Here is a 17,090-nt window from a genome sequence, read left to right on the forward strand (position 1 = left end):
GCATACTGTACATGAATGAATGACCTTTATTTATATAGTACCCTTCACAGCACGAATGCACAGGGTGCTTTACACTACAGCTAACATATAAAAACACAATAAAAACAAAATCAGAAAATAAATGACAACAACAACAAACAGCAGTTAAAAACAGTGAAACCAGATAGAAAAAGTAGAATAAAAGAATTTGGATAAAATCAGACATCCAAGCAAAGAAGATAAACAATATAAAAGATACAAAAAAGTACCTGCACAGCAGGATATTCTGGCAACACTGGTGCTATTTGTAAAAGTATAACTGACAACAACGGAATAAAGGAAGGAAGACCGTTTGCAATTGAATATCGTCACTATATGGTTACGTTTACACCGGTATCGTTTACAGTAATATACTGTGTAAGTATCCTCCGTTACACCATTCTCACGGACATATTGTTAGGCAGCGGGCGATCATGATCAAATAACGGTGATGCTCATTAAACGACCGCCCGGGTCAATGAGCCGCTTTCGTGGCGTCGTGCCACAGGATGTTATGAATCGTTGTGGTTATTGCTACCGTGTCACATGCTGATTGAGCTGCGTTCCTATAGCTCGGTCCTTGGCGTGGGGGGGGGGGGGGGGGGGTGGTTCCCAGAGCACCCCTAAAGCAGGGACCAGGGGTCAGAACCAGCGACCCGTGTTAATCTGTGGCAGCCCGCCACAGCAGGCAGCACCAGACAGGCTAACCGCACGTGAGAACATGAACCCTTTCACTGCCACACTACAGAAGGTTAACCCTTTCACTGCCACACTACAGACGGTTAACCCTTTCACTGCCACACTACAGACGGTTATCTGTAGTGAAAGGGGTTAACCCTTTGCCGCGTGGCAGTGAAAGGGTTAACCTTCTCTGTGTGGTCGCAGTGAAAGGGTTAACCATTTTGGTAGTGTGGTAGTGAAAGGGTTAAGAAAGCTTATTGCATTGCATGCGCACACTCAGACCTCTATCCCGCGCCCCTCCTCAGTCTGCCCCCGCCTGGAATAACTTAAGGACGAAACAGTGCAGAGAGAGGCTATACGACAAAAGGCTACTTTTTCTTTACAAATGGTTGTTGTGGTTGTGGTCTGATGATCTGTGTTGGTTTGATGGGCTAGACAGGTAGGGGGGCAGTTGTTGGAATAAACGGTCAACATCTTGTCGATTTTGTGGAAAAACGTAAGGAAAACGATACCTCCTCATCAGCCCATTTTAAAATGGGCCACTGAGTGTAGCAAATAGTGTATATATATATATATATATATATATATATATATATATATATATATAAGCTGTAAAACTTTAAAACTGTAAAAACTGTAAAAAAAATATATATATAGGGTATAATGTTATCATCTGAGTATAGAGGGTATAATATTCTAATCGGAATTAGAATGACCTTTATTCTCAGAGTATGCAGCATACTCAAAGGAATTTGACTTAGTTATATATTGGTGCAGAGTAACACATATAGTACACAGAGTGACACATATAGTACACAGAGCAACACATATAGTACACAGAGCAACACATATAGTACACAGAGTAACACATATAGTACACAGAGTAACACATATAGTACACAGAGCAACACATATAGTACACAGAGTAACACATATAGTACACAGAGTAACACATATAGTACACAGAGCAACACATATAGTACACAGAGAAACACATATAGTACACAGAGTAACACATATAGTACACAGAGCAACACATATAGTACACAGAGTGACACATATAGTACACAGAGTAACACATATAGTACACAGAACAACACATATAGTACACAGAGTAACACATATAGTACACAGAGTAACACATATAGTACACAGAGCGACACATATAGTACACAGAGTAACACATATAGTACACAGAGTAACACATATAGTACACAGTAACACATATAGTACACAGAGTAACACATATAGTACACAGAGTAACACATATAGTACACAGAGTAACACATATAGTACACAGAGTAACACATATAGTACACAGAGTAACACATATAGTACACAGAGCAACACATATAGTACACAGAGAAACACATATAGTACACAGAGCAACACATATAGTACACAGATCAACACATATAGTACACAGAGTAACACATATAGTACACAGAGCAACACATATAGTACACAGAGTAACACATATAGTACACAGAGTAACACATGTAGTACACAGAGTGACACATATAGTACACAGAGTAACACATATAGTACACAGAGTAACACATATAGTACACAGAGTAACACATATAGTACACAGAGTAACACATATAGTACACAGAGTAACACATATAGTACACAGAGTAACACATATAGTACACAGAGCAACACATATAGTACACAGAGTAACACATATAGTACACAGAGCGACACGTATAGTACACAGAGTAACACATATAGTACACAGAGTAACACATATAGTACACAGAGTAACACATATAGTACACAGAGCAACACATATAGTACACAGAGTAACACATATAGTACACAGAGCAACACATATAGTACACAGAGCAACACATATAGTACACAGAGTAACACATATAGTACACAGAGTAACACATATAGTACACAGAGCGACACATATAGTACACAGAGTGACACATATAGTACACAGAGCGACACATATAGTACACAGAGTAACACATATAGTACACAGAGAAACACATATAGTACACAGAGCAACACATATAGTACACAGAGTAACACATATAGTACACAGAGCAACACATATAGTACACAGAGTAACACATATAGTACACAGAGCAACACATATAGTACACAGAGTAACACATATAGTACACAGAGTAACAAATATAGTACACAGAGTAACAAATATAGTACACAGAGTAACACATATAGTACACAGAGTAACAAATATAGTACACAGAGTAACACATATAGTACACAGAGTAACAAATATAGTACTGGACCTGCGAACTGCCCCCTCTGAAAACTCTTTTAAAAAACAACTAAAAACACATTTGTTCAAGTTCAAGTTTCAAGTTTCAGACAGGCCTTTGATCATGCATAGGCACCTTGTCTTGTCCTCACTGTTCTATAGTTTTGTTTTAATTAGTGACTCGTGATTTTATCCAAATTCTTTTATTCTACTTTTTCTATCTGGTTTCACTGTTTTTAACTGCTGTTTGTTTGTTGTCAATTATTTCTGATTTTGTTTTATTGTGTTTTTATATTAAGCTGTAGTGTAAAGCACCCTGTGCATTCGTGCTGTGAAGGGTGCTCTATAAATAAAGGTCATTCATTCATTCATACATGCAGCGCAGGACATCACATTCCGTGCAAACACACAATTAGACAGTTTGTAGCTAATCGATGACATCGTCGTCACGGGCGTCTCGGTGGGCAAACGTGATTGTAAATCAAACGACAGGTGATTATCACGGCACGGCAGCCGCGACCACAGGGCCGTATTACAGTAACAACACCATTTCGCCATTTTGAGTAGGGATATGCGTCGTCACGCGCCATGGGAATACTATGAACACCGTATGTCAGATTTAATCGTCTCTCTGGAATGCAATCTGGTGTGACAGTGGTTTATTTTTACTAGAGTGTTAGTAGTAATGACTCAAGGATCAAGTAATGCAGAAGATTAGATTAGATTCTAATTTATTTGTATCATTATACAGCACAAGTACAGTACAACGGAAAAAGAAGTTGGCATCTAACCAGGGTGTAAAAGTAACAGTAAAGTGCAATAACAATATACAATGTGCAGGTGATTAAACAGGTGTATATATAATGAGTACTACTGAGTATTATTATGTACAGTGATACAGGTATAAATACACTATGGTAGTAAGCCATACTGGACAGCGGTATAACTAGTAAGAGATGGTAGGTATACATACAGATATAGATACAGGTATGTAAACAGGAATATACAGTATGCAGGTATATTCAGACAGGGGTGAATGAATATATATCCGGTATAAGGCTGAGCCTTATACGTTTGTTCGTTACGTTGGCATTCGAATTCTAAATAAAAATTCGAATTTAAATTTTTAATTAAAAAAAAATATTATTATTATTATAATTTTTTTTTATAATTTTTTTGTATGTTCATTCTGTTTAAACAAATGGGGTTTTTCTTCACAGTTGCAGATAAAGATTAGGCTACATTAATATTATAGTATTAAAAAACTGCTGAGTTATATTCATTAAAGAAAGTTGATTTAATAAAAAAGAAAGACTCATTTAATCAGATTAATCACTTTATTCAAATTGAGGATTTAGTTTAAGGATATTTATAAAAAAAATTAAAAAATAAGTATTTTGAAAAAAAGATTTAAAGGGGACATGCGTTGCGATCCTTGTGTTGTGTTGATTACAGCTCAATAGGGAGGTGTAGTGGTTACGTCATTGCTGTTTCCGGCCGGTCCACCTCGCCAAAATTGCAATGTATTTCCCCCTTGCCCATTTCTAAATCGTCTCGTTTAAACCAAATAAAGCATGAACATTTGCATGGTGTACCTTTCTGTGCGTATTCATCCACAAAATATTTGCAATTAATCATCAGATTAAAATCACAGAATTTTATTTCAACCAAAAATGCTTAAACGATCATGTTAGTGATAGAAGAGAACTCATTTTGTGCAAAAATGGAAAGCTTTTCAATGTTCATGAGGCAGAATTGGATTATCAGCCGATAATCCATTTTCCCAATGATCAATCCCTATACGGGTGGACCTCGCGGGCGGTCCAAAGTGACGTCAGACTACACCTCCCTATGGAATGATGTGTAGATGAAAGAATAGCAATGTAGCAAAGCTTGTCTAACAGGGACTGTTACCTTATCTTTTAATTGAGCTGTAATTAACACAACACAAGGATCCAATGTCCCCAATGACATCACTGGTGGCCATATTCAAACGGTCAAACTACATGAATGTTTGCAAAACCGTTTAGAGTCTTTGGATGTGTGTGAGATTATGTGTGAGATTATGTGCAAAATAGATCAGCATTATTTTTGGTCAGGTGCACCTTTAATACAGTTTTGACTGTCATACACTACTATAGCAATAACAGTGATTCCATCCTTAAAGTGACTATGTGTAATCTTCTTTTTTTTTTACAATTTTATAAATGAATTAATCACGTTCTGGAGCACGTACCTACAGAGCGAATTGAGACCACCGGGCACTCAACCTTCGCTGCTCTAACCTCAAATGGTCTGGTGAGACACAACACTAAGCAACACCCAGGGGTGTAAAGTACTTGAGTAATTGTACTTCGTTACAATACTTAAGTACTGTTTTGGGGGATTTGTACTTTACTCTAGTATTATAGGTTTGTATACTTGTACTTTTACTCAATTACATTTCAGAGAAGAAGAAAAAAACATACTTTTTACTCAAGTTTCAAGTTTCAAGTTTCTTTAATAGTTGTCATACAGAAGTACAGAATACTTTCATACAAAATGCTTCTTACTGTTACGCTCCAGAGACTGTGCTAGACAAGATAGTATCAAATAACATAGTATAGCATGTAATTTAGAAGAAGAAAATTAGGTCACAGTGTTCGGTATAGACATATGTACAATGTTCTGAGTTACCATATAATATACAATACTATGCAGTGTACTAATGTACAGTACTATATAGTGCAAAGCAGAAATGGGATGAGGTACAATTTAGGTACAATTTACAGTAAGGTGTACGAGTTGTAGTGCAATCCTTCATCAATAAATATAAAGTGTGGGGAGTGGGTGCTACAGTGTGTTTGTTTAAAGTGGGTGTGTGCTATAAAGTGTGTGGAGTGGGTGCTACAGTGTGTCTGTTTAAAGTGAGTGTGTGCGTGTGGATGTGTGTGCTATGTGCGTTTGGTGGTTGTTGTTGTGTAGTGTTCATTGTTCGTTTAGCAGTCTGATGGCCTGGGGATAGAAGCTTCTTCTGAGTCTTTCTGTGCTCGCCTTGAGACTCCGGTATCGCTTGCCTGACCGCAGCAGTTCAAAGAGGCAGTTGTTCGGGTGACTGGAGTCTTTAATGATTCTCTTAGCCTTGCCCTTGCAACGCTTGTTGTAAATGTTCTGGAGGGTGGGGAGCCCCCCTCCAATTGTGCGTTCGGCTGAACGTGTCACTCTTTGTAGTCTGCTTCGGTCTTGTGCAGTGCTATTCCCAAACCAGGAAGTGATGTTGCCAGTCAAGATGCTCTCTATTGTACATGAGTAGAAGTTCTTAAGGATCTTCTGACTGACTTGGAACTTCCTTAGGCGCCTGAGGAAGTAGAGGCGTTGTCGTGCCTTCTTCACAACACTGTCAATGTGTGTGGTCCATGTCAAGTCCTCGGATATGTAGGCTCCGAGGTACTTAAAGCTGTTGACTCTCTCAACCGGTGCCCCGTCGATGCTGAGGGGGCTGTAGTCCTTGACCCCCGACCTCCTGAAGTCCACAATCATCTCCTTTGTTTTGCTGACGTTCAGGGAGAGGCTGTTTTCCTGGCACCATCCCGCCAGGACCTTGACCTCTTCCAGGTAGGCCCTCTCGTCGTTGGCAGAGATCAGGCCCACCACCACTGTGTCGTCAGCAAATTTGATGATTGTATTGCTACTCCGCTGAGCCACACAGTCGTGTGTGTACAGGGAGTAGAGGAGGGGACTCAGAACACAGCCCTGGGGGGCCCCTATGTTGAGGGTGATGGATGAGGAGGTGCAGTTGCCTGCTCTCACCACCTGGGGTCTGCCAGACCTACAAAGTACAAAGTACAAATCTCGCAGGTCCAACCATTTTAATTAGTATATTTGTTTCTCTGGCCGAACTAACGTTAACGTTATTAATCCTGCGTCCGCTCTTTATTTAAAAACAGCCAATCTCATCCCCATCAATGGAAAATTAACCCGCCCATACCCATGCTGATTGGTCCTTGTGCAATACTATAAAGCAGGGATCTTTGATTAAACACCTGCTATCAGAACGTTTTTACTTATACTTTTTAGTACTTAAGTACACTACAATTCAAAGTAGAAACTTTTTTACTTTTACTCAAGTGTGTTTTTAGCCAGATACTCTGACTTTTACTTGAGTACGATTTTGAGACGGTACCCATACTTTCACTTAAGTATAATCTCTGGGTACTTTGTACACCCCTGGCAATTCCAGACCGTTTGAGGCTATAGAGCAGGGAAGGTTGAGTGCCGCGTTGAAGCGTTGGTGGTCTCAATTGGCTCTGTACACACTACCGAACCTCATTAATTAATAGAAGAAGAAAAAAAGAAAGACACACTGTCGCTTTAAAGCAAATACCATGGAGGACGAATCTTATTCTGCTGACATCTCAGGGAACGATCTGTCTCTCTGACCTGTTTAGCTGATGGTGGTACTGTCGTAACGGATGATGTTTCGGGATTCATTTGAACCCCCCCCCCCCCCCCCCGCTCTCGTTTCATTTTCTTTATTGTCACGGTTGACACATCTACTTTTCTTGGCTGACGCTCTTCCACTATAAGCCAAAGTTGTGAGGTAGATTATGATGATTGAGCCTCCTCTCCCTATAGTGACGAGCTGGAATAACATCATACACTATCTCATACTATAGTGTATATGTACTATAGTATGTACTACCTATCTCATACAATAATCTACCCATATAACTCTGTATGATAGCATGATAGCGTATACTGTATATATATATGTATTCCTACTGTACATATATCTATCCACATCTGTCTGTACATACCTGCATATAATCCTTTTTCCACATCTGTAGATACTATATCTATATCTGTACATATCATTACATTTACATTTACATTTTTTCATTTAGCTGACGCTTTTATCCAAAGCGACTTACACGTTTTGTACAACAAGACAGCAGGAAGGGTACAACTCCATCAGCTGAGTAACAATGTTCATCAAAGTGTTGAGTGCTACAGTGTAGGTTAGTACATATCCCTTACCTACTCTTACTAGTTACGCTACTGGCCAGTATGACTTACTACCATAGTGTCTTTATACCTGTATCACTGTACAGATTAATACTACAACTCTGTATGTAGTATGTATCTGATTAGCACTACACTAAGTAGTACTAATTTGTATATTTTGTACCCAGTTTAACCACTTGTACATTGTATATTGCTGTTGCACTTTACTGCTACATTTGCACTTTAGTTGGATCCCAAACTTCTTTTCGTTGTACTGTACTTGTGCTGTATGATGACAATACATTTTTAATCTAATCTAATCTAATCCAAGTGAAGCAGTCATTCGTTAATGAGCTCTTCTTCATATAGTATCTGTATAATTGCTGTATAATGACAATAATTTTTTTATTGAATCTAATCGAATCTAATCTAGTGACTCCCTCATATGCAAACCCAGAGTCCCCATAGCAGTGCACTCACAGCCCTCAGATCTTTCTTCTTCTCTTTGCTGCTGGAGTCTGAATGGAGTTTGTGATGAGCTGAGGAAAATCCAATTAAACCCCCCACCAAACTCTCATGACTCTGTTTACAGTGACGGATATTAGCATGACGATATCATTTTTAGCAATAATGGCATCCCCTGTACATCTCAAGTGTACTGATTACATACTGAGTTTAAGATTATTAGTCAGCCTGCATCATATAATTGTCTTTGAAACACTAACGCTACCACCAGCTCATAGCCAAGGCCCACCAGCTCATAGCCAAGGCCCCACTAGACAACCACCAGCTCATAGCCAAGGCCCCACTAGACAACCACCAGCTCATAGCCAAGGCCCCACTAGACAACCACCAGCTCATAGCCAAGGCCCCACTAGACAACCACCAGCTCATAGCCAAGGCCCCACTAGACAACCACCAGCTCATAGCCAAGGCCCCACTAGACAACCACCAGCTCATAGCCAAGGCCCCACTAGACAACCACCAGCTCATAGCCAAGGCCCCACTAGACAACCACCAGCTCATAGCCAAGGCCCCACTAGACAACCATGCAACTTTCTTTACGATTGAATACGACTTAGTTTGTGGCCCTTTTATTGGTTACATAGCCAAGCTAAAGACACTATAGGACAATGAGAAGGAAGGACGAGTGAGAGAGGTATGTGTTTGTAATGTTTTCTGTTGTGTATTTGTAGGGTTTGGGTAGGACAGGGGAGGGAGAAGGGGAGGGGGGAGGGAGGGCAAAAATACAAAATGTGCCATTCAATGTGTATTGTATTCCACTGTACAATAAATAAATTAGTGCTGTCAGGCGATACATTTTTTTAATCTAATTAATTACAGGATTTGTAATTAATTAATTAATCTAATTAATCGCATTTTAATCGCATAACCATTTTAGGCCTGATATTCTATATTCTATAATCATATTTCAAATGGCATGTGTCCGGATGGCAGAATTCAGTACTGTATCAACAAAACCTTCTGTTTAATCATCTTCCCTTTATTCATTTGCTTAGATTTTTCAGGTCTGGTTTAGCATGGTGTTATTCACAGTTGAATTGATATTCTCATTTGGTTCATTACAATTTACTCAAGCCTAGTAACAGACACAGTATTTCTGACACTGGGAATACATTCCCTGAGATCCATAGATGTCCCTAGAATCAGATACCAAGAACATGCAAATGGACCATTTAAAAAAAAAATCTATAAATGTTTATTTTACGTTCTTATGGAATCAATGAGATAAAAAAGGAATTTTAAAATTTATAAAAAAATGTAAAAGAAATAAAAACTTCTTTTTAATTTTCATAACGCGATAATTTGCTGTGTAATAAATTAATCTAATTAACGCGATAAACTGACAGCCCTAAAAGAAAGTAATAAAAAAAAAAAAATGAATATGACTGATGAATGATTTTGAAATCCCCCCTCAGGCAACTACGGGGAAAGTGGGATGGACGCCTTCAAGGAGCTGGCCTCTCAGGAAGGCCTGTGCATCGCCCACTCAGACAAGATCTACAGCAACGCGGGCGAGAAGCACTACGACCGGCTGCTGAGGAAGCTGCGGGAGCGTTTGCCCAAAGCCCGCGTGGTGGTGTGCTTCTGTGAAGGCATGACTGTCAGGGGCCTCCTCATGGCCATGAGACGTCTGGGCGTCATGGGGGAGTTCCTCCTCATCGGAAGGTTTGTTGTATAATTATCTTTTGTCCCCCCCCCCCCCCCCCTCCACGGAATCTGAATGGATGGGAAATGTATTTTCCCGGAGTATCACAGTAATCTCCTTTAGTGCACGATCCCATGTCTTGCCAGATAATTTGTGTATCCCGTTGCCGTGATGTGAGTGAATTGTTTTTCATGTTTCCGTGCACAGTGCGTGTTTGACTCTCAACATGACCAGGGGGAGGACTACCAGAACCCCCCCCCCCATAAAAAAAAGCCATATTTATGATGTTAGGCAACCAAGGCGCGCCGGTCCCAAAAGGCGGATTCAATCATTGAAAAACACCCTGGGCCAGCGCTGATCGGTCTCGTAAGACTGATTTATGAAACAGCGTGTATGCCCGTAAAGAACCAGAGAACAGTGACGGCGAATTTCTAGCAAAAAATAGCCCCACAATGTTTCTCCCCGCTGTCTGGGACGAGCAGCAGGAAGCCGGTACTAGAGACACAGACACGGGCTCTTGTGCGACGAGCCTGGGAATAAAAACCGCGTCAATTCTGCTCTTTATGTAAGAGGGGAAGACAGCGGTTTTCCCAGAGAGACCTCAACGTGAGCGAAACAATTGAAAAAGGTTCATGTAACAGATTGGACTAAGTAGCTCTATCTTTAATCTTTCAAAATGTTCAGTTGCTATTGCATGCACTCATCTGTGTTTCACTACACACATGAGTGCATGCTTACCAACTGTCCGTCTGCAACACTACTATCACCAACATCTAAGAAGGGAGATCCCCCCTTGAACGGCCCTTCTAAGGTTTCTCTCCACACTGCCTGTGGAGCTTTTTTCCCTATTGTTAGGTTTTAGTGAGTTTTTCCTTACCTTCGCGTGGGGTATGTCTGGGAGTGCTTGCATTCTTTCATTTATTTGCATTTATCTTAAATTTTTTTGGACCTTATGGTGTTCTTGTTCTGTTCTTGACTTATTGTTATGTTTTCTTCTTGACTTGTTTAAAGAAGACATGTACGGCCCATGGGGACATTAACGTGTGTTGTCGGGCCTTATAAATAAATCTGATTTGATTTAGACAAAACGGCCCAATATACACTACTGTTAGAGAGCAGAGCAGAAGGACCAACAGTCTCGACTGCATCGCATCATCTATCCTTTACAATGACAGCGGTCTGTAGCACAGGCCCGTCTCGCTCGCATCCCTCGTGGCGGGAGGCTCAACTCACCTTCTCTTTCTGATAGGCGGGGGCCAACGTCCAGTGCGGATATGGCAGTAGGGCGTCCCGTCTCGGAGGTGGGACTTGAACCCAGACTTGGACTACAGGGCTCCCAGGAAAACAAAGCACACTCTGCCCGAGGGGAGAGAGCTGAGAGCTCTGTCTTCATGGGGCGTCAAACAAGAACTCCCCGCCCCCTCCATGCAATCCTAATTGTCCATCGGACGCTACAGGCTAACGGCTAGCTACAAGCTATAGGCTAGCTACAGGCTAACGGCTAGCTATATAGGCCAACGGTTAGCTACCGGCTAATCGTTAGCTACAGGCTAACGGCTAGCTACTGTAGCTGCATCGGGTTAGGAGGTGGAGAGGTAACGGAGGAGGAATCCTCGCCTGGAGCCGGCTGTTCTGCCTGAGCAGCCGACCCTGCACAACTGACACATCCGTTTAGACCGTCCGCCCCCGACCGGCCCTCACCACCAGTTGGACATTTACAGGGGCCAGTTTCGAATTGCAGCCTCCCGTAGGTGCTCTTTGAGAGCGGTTTTGAAGGAGGGTAGGGATTCACATTATTTTACGGCTGTGGGTAGGGCGTTCCACATTGTTGTGGCATAATTGCGAAACGTGTTTAGTCCCTTGGTTGAGCCGAATCTGGGTTGAATTCACTGACCTTTGGTAACACCTTAACTTCAGAGTCACTGGAATGTTCATCCAAAAGATAATTTAACAAATAACAACAACACAACCTTCTGGGTCTCATTCACTAAACCAACACTTGACCACGACAACTCGAGGAAACTATAAAAGAAGGAGGGGTCATCATCACGTCACTGTGTTAGTAGTGTGTAAACGCACATTGGTGCCAAGTGTGGAACACCCGACATTGAGTTGAATGGGATCAGCCATCTCCTCGTTTATGTCATTTAAACAGATCACCTCGGATGTCAGAATCATCAGCAATTTGTTGCCTTGTTAACTAGCTAACGTTTGATATAGTGGTTGATTTCCTCAGATATCTGGTATATTAAAATTTTTAATACAGGCTTCAATAGAACTGATCCATTGAGCTCCCGTAGCTCACCGCATATCTCGGCGCTATTTCTGCGTCGGGGAAAACCGTGCTCGTCACGGATCTGGGGTACACGAGTTCGATTCCCGGACCCGCCGTATTTTCTCAGAGTGTCTTCCCCTGCTCTACATCCCATTTCAACCTGTTTCTGTCGGTCATGCTTGACCAGAAAAGCGATAAAATCAAAAAAAAAAAGTAAAAAAAAAAAAAACTGATCCATTAATGACTCACCATTTTCCAGGTTCAATTACAGAATTACAGAGTATAGAGTTTAATTATAGTGTTGGGAACAGCCTGGACCCAAGTTGATTTCCTGTTGCAGTGCTTCGATAACATGAACAGCTGACAGGACGTCAAAATGTAGTCCGTTTAGAAAGTTTATATTGTCCAGTCGAAACCGTCCACACGGTCATTCAGGCAGAGGTAAGACTGACGTTGGATGATTTCTTACGGTATTCAACGAGACCCACCGCGGGTTAACCCTTTCACCGCCGAACTACCAAAGGGTTAACCCTTTCACTGCGACAACACAGAAGGTTAACCCTTTCACTGCCACACGACACAGCAGGTTAACCCTTTCACTGCCACGCTGCAGAAGGTTAACCCTTTACTATCACACTACTATCGTCTTCTTCTTCTTCTCCTTCTCCTTCTTCTTCTCCTTCTCCTCCTCCTCCTTCTTCCTCTTCTTCTCCTTCCTCCGAATGGGAGTAGAGCTCCTCTGAAAGCAGAAGGAGACGCTTTGAGTCAGGCCTGGTCATGAATAATGCATCCACACAGTGAGTTCTCCCGCTCCCTGTCAGATCACAGGCACGCTGTAGGCTTAATACGGCGTCTCCAGTGAGAGCCGGGGAACGAGGACTACTGGGGCGTCAAAGCCCATATGAGCACTTTACATACCAGACATGTCTCTCCACGCCGAATCTCACCTCTCATCGGGTCCCCATCGTGTCGGGTAGCTGAGATCAGATGCTCAAACGGCGGCGTGTAATATATTCATTAACAACAACTCATTAGCTTTATTTGGTGGACAAGTAGGGCGAACGTTAAAAGCAACAAGGATCGGAAACGATTCCCAAGGGGGCCAAATGATGAAACACGAGTCTGGATACAAGTGTAACCAGTCTACAGATAATATATGAGAGCTCATTAATGAATGACTGCTTCATTTAGATTATATTAGATTAGATTAGATTAGATTAGACTAGATTAGATTAGACTGGATTAGATTAGATTCAAATGTATTATACAGCATATTATACAGTGCATCATACAGCACAAGTACAGTACAACGAAAATAAGTTTGGCATCCAACCAGAGTGCAAATGTCACAGTAAAGTGCAATAGTAATATACAATGTACAGGTGACTAAACTGGGTATAATGTATATATTAGTACTACTGAGTATAATGCTAATCAGATGTATGTACAGAGTTGTAGTATTAATATGTACAGTGATACAGGTATAAAGAGACTGGTAGTAAGTCATTTTCATTTAATTTCAAACCTTTATTTAAACTCTAAAGGCAACTGAGGTTTCCCTCATTTACAGTCACGTCGAGTGTACATATACAGAAATAAGCAAAAAGACATAAAATCATAATACCATCATACTGCCAAGTCATGGCAGGTAGCGTAACTACCTAGTAAGAGTATAGGTAAGGGATATGTACAGATATAGATATAGTATCCACAGATGTGTAAAGAAGATGTACAGACAGATACTGTATATAGATAGATAGATAGATAGATAGATAGATAGATATATGTATATGTATATGTATATATTTACAGTGTGTGAAGAGAGTATTACTGTTAAAAGTTAAGGCTCGGGCAAAGAGTGTCCCATGATGGCTGGCTTGTGAATAAATATATAAATATATATATATATAGTGTATACAGGATTTACAAAGGTTGATGAGAACTGGGGCAAGGAGTGAAAGTGGTGCTGGTCAGAGTCTATCCAGGGGACCGAATGATAAGACACAGGTCTGAAGAAAAGGCATGACGTCCATCGGAGACTCCGGTCCAGTTGGATTTGCGCTGCCCCCCGTTTGAAGCGTCTCTGCGGAGCGTAAAGAGGACAGGAGTTTGGTGCGGCTGCTTTTTCTTTTCTGGGTCAAGGAGACTACTGAAAAAGAATGTTCTTTTAGAGCAATGCGGTAACTGCACACACACACATGCCAGCTCGTGCGATGGGCCAATGAGAACGCCCCGAGGAGACGGTACCTGCTATCCATCCTCTGCTGTGCGGAGGCTGTGAGGAGGGGGGGGGGGGGGGGGGGGGGGGGGATCGGGGGGTGAGTGAGCAAAACTACTTTTCTAAAAAGAAATATAAAAAAAATGTAAACAGAGAACTAATTTGCTGAACTCTAAAGGATCAAAGTAGTCTTTTTTTTTTATCCACTTTTTTTCCTCATTTTCTATTTTTCTCCCATCCCAATTTCGTATTTCCAATTCTCCCCTCCCCTGTCTTGACCGTTGCTCGACTATGCCTCCCACTGGTCGGTCGTAGGGAGGATAGAAGCCTTGTATCACGCGTCCCCTCCGGTACACAAGGAGGCAGCCTGTCGCATCTTTTCACCAGACAGCGCGGACCCTCAGTGGCAAGGTGTAACGCGTGGGAGGCTCACGCTGCCCCCGCTACTTCCTGTCTCTGCTGTGCAGGCGTCCCCCAACCGACATGTAGGAGTCGCTGTCCACAACGTCCAATCCCCACCCATCGACTTCCACCCCCTACCTCTGCCAATTGAGATAGTTTGACGACTGGCCCAAGCCGGAGGCAATGCTGACACCGGGATTCGAGACCGGAGTCTCTTGCATTGGTGACGAGCACAATCTCCGCTGCGCCTCCCAGCCGCGGATCAAAGTAGTCTTTGACTATATTTTATATATTAAAAGAAAATGAAATATATATATATATATATTTACCCCAGGCAGGTGAATTAAGAACAAATTATTATTTACAATAACGGCCTGGTGAGAGGACAAAAGGGCCTCTCGAGGGGCGCCGCATAGTGCCTCACACACCTACGCGGCCGCCCCGGGTTCGCCTCCCGCTCCCGGGCTGATCCGTCACGCGTCCTCCCCACATCTTCTCCCGTTCTCCCTCTCCTCTGTCGGTCTTGTATAGCCAATAAATGAAGCTGTAAAAATGCTAAAAAATAAATCTTTAAAAAGGGCATCTCGAAGGGTAAAAAAAACTGTATTAAATTAAATTAAATTAAATGGAAAAGAGACAGACGATACATACATCACAGAGGTAAGGGAAATAATTAAAACACACATCAAACAAACAACCAAATAAAACGGATGCCGAGGTTTCCCTCATTCACAGTGATGTTTGGGAACATTTTAGAACAAAGTGAACCAATGTTGTGCTCAGAAGATGCTTCTCTGTCTGGTAAAGCTGGCGGGAGGGAAACACCACAGCCAATTAGATCATTTCTAGCTTTAAGCAGTGTTCCAGTGAGACAGTTTGAGATGCATCATACTTTATTTAGACTTTTCAGAACAAAGGAGCTGTAAGGGATATTTCTTTTGTTAGATTCAAGATTCAGGAGTTTTTATTCATCACATACATACCAGGGCATACAGTGAAATGCGGTTGGCCATGCCCGCTTCGATTGTTGCACAATAGTAATAGTAATAATAAAAAGATAACTAGAATAGACATGGTAAAATAGACGTGTTAATAAATCGCTTATTATCGCTTAAGTGTTAAATAGGTCTTGCCAAGCCACATTTGCTTATTGCACTCAGGCAGAGTGGGAACGGGATACCAGAACATGCATTTTCTGTTTACTGCAGAGTGGAGGAACTGGGAGACCCATGTTACTGACCAGACACTCTATATCAGTGATGGCTGTTTACTGCAGAGTGGAGGGACCGGGAGACCCATGTTACTGACCAGACACTCTATATCAGTGATGGCTGTTTACTGCAGAGTGGAGGGACTGGGAGACCCATGTTACTGACCAGACACTCTGTATCAGTGATGGCTGTTTACTGCAGAGTGGAGGGACTGGGAGACCCATGTTACTGACCAGACACTCTGTATCAGTGATGGCTGTTTACTGCAGAGCAGAGGGACCGGGAGACCCATGTTACTGACCAGACACTCTATATCAGTGATGGCTGTTTACTGTAGAGTGGAGGGACTGGGAGAACCATGTTACTGACCAGACACTCTATATCAGTGATGGCTGTTTACTGCAGAGCAGAGGGACCGGGAGACCCATGTTACTGACCAGACACTCTATATCAGTGATGGCTGTTTACTGCAGAGTGGAGGGACTGGGAGACCCATGTTACTGACCAGACACTCTATATCAGTGATGGCCGTTTACTGCAGAGCGGAGGGACCGGGAGACCCATGTTACTGACCAGACACTCTATATCAGTGATGGCTGTTTACTGCAGAGTGGAGGGACTGGGAGACCCATGTTACTGACCAGACACTCTATATCAGTGATGGCTGTTTACTGCAGAGTGGAGGGACTGGGAGACCCATGTTACTGACCAGTGACCAGACACTCTATATCAGTGATGGCTGCCAGAATGTAGAGCTATTATTTTTTACATGTAGACCACATATTTTTTACCAAAAAAATTACTGCTTACAGCACCTTAAAAAAATAAACACTACATGGCACAGCTTTAACCCTTTCACTACCACCGGGTTAACCCTTTCACTGCGACAATACAGA

At 41.9% G+C, this 17,090-nt stretch overlaps 1 protein-coding gene across 1 annotated transcript in view; it reads left to right on the forward strand.

Moving 5' to 3' along the window:
* Positions 1–17,090, forward strand: part of grm1b (glutamate receptor, metabotropic 1b) — a gene marked incomplete at both ends in the record, with an annotated part of 53,062 nt that overhangs the window by 801 nt on the left and 35,171 nt on the right. The window contains one exon of the mRNA XM_084310374.1: positions 9,859–10,108. Coding sequence (XP_084166500.1) covers positions 9,859–10,108 — 250 coding nt within the window. The remainder of the gene's footprint in view (positions 1–9,858; positions 10,109–17,090) is intronic.

This window comes from Notolepis coatsorum (assembly GCF_963971535.1).
Source record: "Notolepis coatsorum genome assembly, chromosome: 3".
Classification (NCBI taxonomy): Eukaryota; Metazoa; Chordata; class Actinopteri; order Aulopiformes; family Paralepididae; genus Notolepis; species Notolepis coatsorum.